Source organism: Cajanus cajan, chromosome 4, assembly GCF_000230855.2.
Source record: "Cajanus cajan strain Asha chromosome 4, NIPB_CcT2T_4, whole genome shotgun sequence".
NCBI lineage: Eukaryota > Viridiplantae > Streptophyta > Magnoliopsida > Fabales > Fabaceae > Cajanus > Cajanus cajan.
The window spans coordinates 6,359,027-6,364,853 of record NC_138520.1 but is presented as its reverse complement, the minus strand read 5'-3'; the positions used below and the strand labels follow the sequence as shown (position 1 = coordinate 6,364,853).

The 5,827-nt window shown below is 35.2% G+C and overlaps 1 protein-coding gene across 1 annotated transcript; it reads left to right on the top strand.

Moving 5' to 3' along the window:
* The first annotated feature begins 530 nt into the window (after positions 1-530).
* Positions 531-5,258, top strand: LOC109802255 (Polyketide cyclase / dehydrase and lipid transport protein). The gene is made up of 4 exons (XM_020363542.2): positions 531-1,309; positions 1,747-1,942; positions 4,399-4,530; positions 4,910-5,258. Exons 1-4 carry the CDS (start codon positions 1,008-1,010, stop codon positions 5,030-5,032), a joined length of 753 nt encoding a protein of 250 aa, XP_020219131.1. The 5' UTR covers positions 531-1,007; the 3' UTR covers positions 5,033-5,258.
* The last annotated feature ends 569 nt before the right edge of the window (positions 5,259-5,827 follow it).

Genomic DNA, 5,827 nt, shown 5'->3' with positions numbered 1-5,827 from the left:
ATCCAGAAAATGAGATCTTTAACTCGGGTTTTTTCTTTCAACTCTTACCCCACCATAGTCTGCATTATACTAACCTGTTAACCTAAAATCTTTGTTTTTTTTTTTCATAGAACAAATTTAAGTTAATAGTTCTAGCAAGATACCTTAAAACATGGTTTATTGCTTTAAGATGAGACTCTCTATGATCATATTGGAAACATGCACAAAAACATACATTATACATGATGTCGGGTCTCCTAGTAATATATCTATATATATTTATCTCCTTTTTATTCGAAGATAATTTTACTTTATTTTATACAAACTTTTATCTGATTATCATCTACAATTCACCTATTATTATCATTTTCTAAAGCTGGGGCAGTTACTTTTTTTCTCTCTACCAGAAAACTAAATATAAATTTAAATAATAAATAAGTTTTTTCACAAAGATTTGAAGTACTCTCTTCATCGGGATAATTGAGATTTCGTATTCAATTATTTTACGTATTTTACGTCCCTTAAAACTTTTTGTTTTTGTCGATTAGACCTCCTAAGTCCTAATGCATCAAAGCCTCGACAGTGTGACATCAGTGGTTCAGACGTTCAGTCCGTTAAATTTTGATTTTGATTATAAAAAAAAGAACAAGGAGGAGAAGAGCGAAGTTGAGGCGCGGGCGACGGGGTTGTGTCGTGCACGAGTCGTATTAAGCAAAGCAACCACGTGGCCGTTACATCTCCCTCTACGAACCACTACCAAATCCGCAAACCCATCCCATTTTCCCGTTTCTTTTTCACTCTCCTCATTTCGCGTATCCCCATTAGAATATTCTCCGCTTCTGACTATTTTCGCAGTTCTAGGGTTTCACATTCTTCACGTTTCGGATCCCAACCCGCGATTCTCATTCCATCTCCTTTTTTCAGATAAGCCGCGATTCTAGTTGCACTTGTGTTTCAGATAATTCTTCTTTCCTCGCCCTTTCAAAATCTAATCAGATTAGGTATCCTCAATTCTTTTTGGAGTCACGATGCCGCCATTTTTTTCGAAGGCGCTTTGCTCCTTGGCATCGCGCAAAAGTGGTGTGAGTCAATTGATTAGGTCGAGCAAGAGTAGTGGAAAAATCGGTGGGTGCAGATGCACCACTACCATTACCGGCCATCACATTCAACCTTCCCTCTCTCGCACTGGCTTTTCTCGTCTCATCAGAGGATTTTGCAATAATAACAATAATTATAAATATAATGCTGTTCAATCGAGACGGTTTCTTGGAATCGGAGATGGTGAAGAAGACGCGCTGTCCAAAACTTACGAGGAGAGGCGCGTTTTGGGGTATTTGATTCTACCTCCCTTTGTTTATGTTGCCATATGTTGGACTCTATTGGTATTTTACTTTTATTATTATATTTTTGTTAGAATATAGATTTTTCCTATTTTATGACATTTTTGTGCATAATGATTTAGAATTAGTGACATTATTATGTAAATATTTTCCACTGTGGCTGAGCTGGTGGTTTCTGTTATCTTAATCAAAGCTTTTTTGATTACCCTCTTATACGAGTTGTTTCAATCCTTAGGAGAAAGTTGCTTTTAACTTGGTAATTTCTGTACCGAAATTATATGACTATGTTTGGATTTTAAAGGAAGCTTTATGAATCATCGTTTTATCATGGGCCTTGTATATACATTAGTGTTGAATTCAGAATATTTATACTTTGTCATTGTTTTCATTCTTTTATTTGTAGACTGATGTACTTATTCATTATTAGGTACTCTCCAGAGCAGTTATTTGATGTTGTTGCTGCTGTTGACTTCTATCATGGTTTTGTCCCATGGTGTCAAAGGTCGGACATACTTAGACACTATCCAGATGGATCATTTGATGCTGAGTTGGAGATTGGATTTAAATTCCTTGTTGAAAGTTATGTTTCTCATGTTGAGTTGGACAGACCAAGGCGTATAAAGGTATTCAACCTCCTCAACTATATGTGTTGTACTTACCTTTTTCTTGCATTCAGGAGGATTGCGGTTGTGAGTGTCTTCTTTTCCCCTTTTTTTTTTCTAACTGTTAGTTCACAACTTAAAATTTCCAAATTTAATGAGATCTATAGATATATTCAACCCAAAATTATTACCTTTGATTTAGCGTCCATCTTATTTAGAAGTTTATAGCTTTGGTGTTCAATAAAAACATTTTCATGCTGATTGAAAATATTGATGCCTTATATTGGCGTTGGGTGCTAACACCACATGTCTAACTTTAGACTAAATTGCACTTTCAGACTCTGGTACAAAAGAGTTGCATTCTGGTTCTTCTAGTTTGATCTGACCAATGTTGCTTGCTTATTTTTCACACTGATGTAATCAAGTCCCTTTATTGATTTCATTGTCTCATTGATGTAGAACACAGTTTCCCATAAACAACAAAACTGCCATATGAGCATCATTCTGATGGACAGACATAGCAGCACTGTAGCATCAATTTGAAATTTAGAGGGAAACATAAGACATTTTAAAACTAGATGAAGTAAAACTTTAACCATGTCTATGTATTAGCAATTTCTTAAGTTTTCCTAGGATTGGCAAATTGTCAAGTTAGTAGGCTCAGGCTCATCTTGTTTGAAAATAAAGGCAGTGCAGGTTCAAGTCGTGTCTTAATGAGAAAAAAATGAGATTAATCTCGGTCAGTTTAGTTACTGTATGTCTATATCGATCTAGTCCATATAAAGAAGTTTAACCTAAATGAACTCTAGGCAATTAAAACAAGCTTCAAACGGGTGTGATAGATACTGATAAGCAGTAGGAAAAATTAAGAGAACGAAGTTCTGATTACAATTTAAAAAGCAGAAGATTTAAATGCAGAGAAGAAAAAGGCCACTCACAGAAGCAGTACCTTCTCTGTCCTGTGGCATCAGTCACCCCAAAACTACCTGAAAGATGACCCCCCCACCCCCCCAGCAGCACCTTCTGTTTCTTTCATATTCACGTTCCCCTTCATGATTGCTGGGTCATCCTCTCCGGTATCCTGGTGCCATGTGTTCCCTCGTGTGAGGGATGCACATTACAGATTCATCCACTCCACCTCCCAAACTGCCCTTATTCAGTTATTCCTCCTTTCCCTTTTATGGTATACTTCAATTTGATGCCATCTGAGTGCCTGTACAAAAGTCAAAATGTTATATGTAAAATAATTATTTAGAGATGCAGGGGTGGGTGGTGGGGGGGGGGGGGTGTTCCTAGTTAGGAGTTAATTAAAAGTCAACTTATATCCTAGTAATCAGTAGCTAGCTTGTAGCCTAACTTGTAGCTGATCAACATAATTATGATTGATAATATATCCCAACATAAATGATAATATTATTCTAACAAATGTCACGTAATGGTGTTGACATTAATAATAGAGCTATTGGCACCTCACAGACAGATTTATTTCCTAATTAATAGGCATTTGTTAAACTCCTAGTAGCTCATATTGCACAATTGCATTAGCAGGATAGAGAAGCAGAACGGCCTTGGGCAGCTATGGAATTCAAACAGCGGAGTGGTTTTCAATAGTAGTCAAAAAACCAGCTATTCGTGCACTATAATATTGATATCATGATATAGCATTCAAAAAAATCATGATCTAGCCTTAAAATACTCAATTTTAACCCTGAAACATCAATTTTTTGGGGTACAATATTTGACAATATTAGATATCTCAACAAATAGAATTTCTTCTAATTTACATAAAACATGTATGGTTCTTGCTTTATTTTCACTCAATCAATTAATGAGCGAGGTAGTGAAACTCTCAAGCTTGGCTTGTTCATTAAATGAACTTCTCACTTGTCTCAAGCTCAGTTTGTTTTTTGTGAGATGATGCAAGCCAAGCCTGGGCATTTTTTCCTTAGTAATTTCTGATGGTATTTTTTTCTCTGCAACTTTGAATAGGGTTTACAATATATTTTTGTAGCATGCTATCTTGAGCATCATGTGGTCAGTTCGTGTGTGGCATACATTAGATACTTGTGGTGTTAGATCCTCTGGAGAAAACTTCTATAATCTAGCCCCCATGATATATGTGCTGAAATGACGATTGGCATATAAGATGCAGATTTGCACATCTTAGTTTAGTGCTGCTATTGCTAACTTATGCTAAATACTTATGATTGCGCTGCTATTGTTAAGTACTTATGATTGTTCTGGTCAAATCTTTATTGTTTCTAGATTACTGATTGGCTTTGATCCTTTCTAATAGACGATTGAATGTTATATATGGTTGTAGATTCACAAAGCATCACATGGTTCAAACTGAAACTTCTATTATTGTTTCTCTTCATTTCTTTCTCTCTTTTTAAATTTTGGTCAGAGTTTTTCTGTTCACTTCTACCGATTGCTATATTGTTGTACTTATACTGTACATTTTTTTGTGTTTCCAGACAACTGTGTCACAAAGCTCCCTGTTTGACCATTTGATAAACTTGTGGGAATTTAAACCTGGCCCTGTTCCAGGAAGTTGCAATCTTTATTTCTTGGTGGATTTTAAGTTTCAGTCTCCGCTTTACAGACAGGTATAGTTCTGTTATAATGTGTCTTTTCTCCACAACTTGCTTTTTGGTGTCTTTATGCTTTGATTGGAAAAAAATCCTATGTTGTCCTCACTTTTCTTTTTCTAGCACACCCTTTATGTTACTCAGTGTCTGGGGAAATCTTAATTAGTAGATACGTGTGCATGTTAAGGAATAAAGAACATGTGATTTTGCTGATCAAGTACCGCTGAGTAGCATTACCAATATTTTGGCATGACTTTCCCTCCTATGCACCTGCATTTGTAATTATAGAATGGCCTACACAACTCACTTCACAACACTGTTAAGACCACAAAGGTTGTCAAGTTATATTTTGTCATTTCGTTTAATGACTAATGAAATATTTTTTTACCGTGAACAGATTGCATCGATGTTCTCTAAGGAGGTAGCCGCTAAGATGGTTGGTTCATTCACTGAGCGTTGCCGTATAATATACGGACCGGAAGTGAAGGTCCTTGAAAACTCGTATGGAAAAAGGGCCTAAAGTAGTTTTCTGCACCAGTTTCTTGTCTTGAACATAGTTGAGGTCAATTTACAGTCTGCATCAATTGGGCGTGCTTTTATTGTTTTCCGCTCAATGCTAAATTATTGGTCATTTATCTTTCTAATCCCTAGAGTTATTTTTTGTAATATATGTAGATGAATTCTACAAAATACTGCGTACAATCTTGAAAGCGACATGAAGTTTAGATGATTATTTTTTTAATTGATATCTGGCGTTCCAAACGACCTCCTCCCCCAAAAAATGAAGAAAGAAAAAGTGAGCGCATATTCTAATTGCCTTTTTGGGAAAATTATTAATAAAATGCATTGAGAATTGCGGCCATATTTTTTTAACCCTCATCCCAATCTAATCCCCAATTTGGACCTATTTTCAGGGAATACAAAGGAATTAATTGTAAAAACTTTGGAGTTACATTCAAATGACCTATTGTTCATGCTGTAAAATGACAAACCCTTTGTAGTTGTGTATTCTACTGGCAGAACATATGTTAAATGCTTGTGGTCTCAGTTCCTTTTTTCCTCTTGATGTAAATACTTGACAAATCTCAATTAACGTACTAAAACACTAAAAATAGTTGCACAAGTTAAGATTAATACATCAAAATAGTATTTGAAGTTATTGGTTAATTTAGCCTTTGAATCATAAGAATATCATTCTAATTCTTATTTAATTATCAGGTTATAGTTATTTTAAAATTGATTTCCGATGGAATAAAATGATGATCATTTAAGTTCATAAAATTAAAAAAAAATTAAAAAAAATTAAAGAGAAATG

Excerpts from the sequence above, each read along its gene's own strand:
- LOC109802255 (XM_020363542.2), top strand. The coding sequence starts at position 1,008 with ATGCCGCCATTTTTTTCGAAGGCGCTTTGCTCCTTGGCATCGCGCAAA. Across the intron at positions 1,943-4,398 it reads ACAGACCAAGGCGTATAAAG|ACAACTGTGTCACAAAGCTC; the intron begins GTATTCAACCTC and ends TTGTGTTTCCAG. Across the intron at positions 4,531-4,909 it reads AGTCTCCGCTTTACAGACAG|ATTGCATCGATGTTCTCTAA; the intron begins GTATAGTTCTGT and ends TACCGTGAACAG.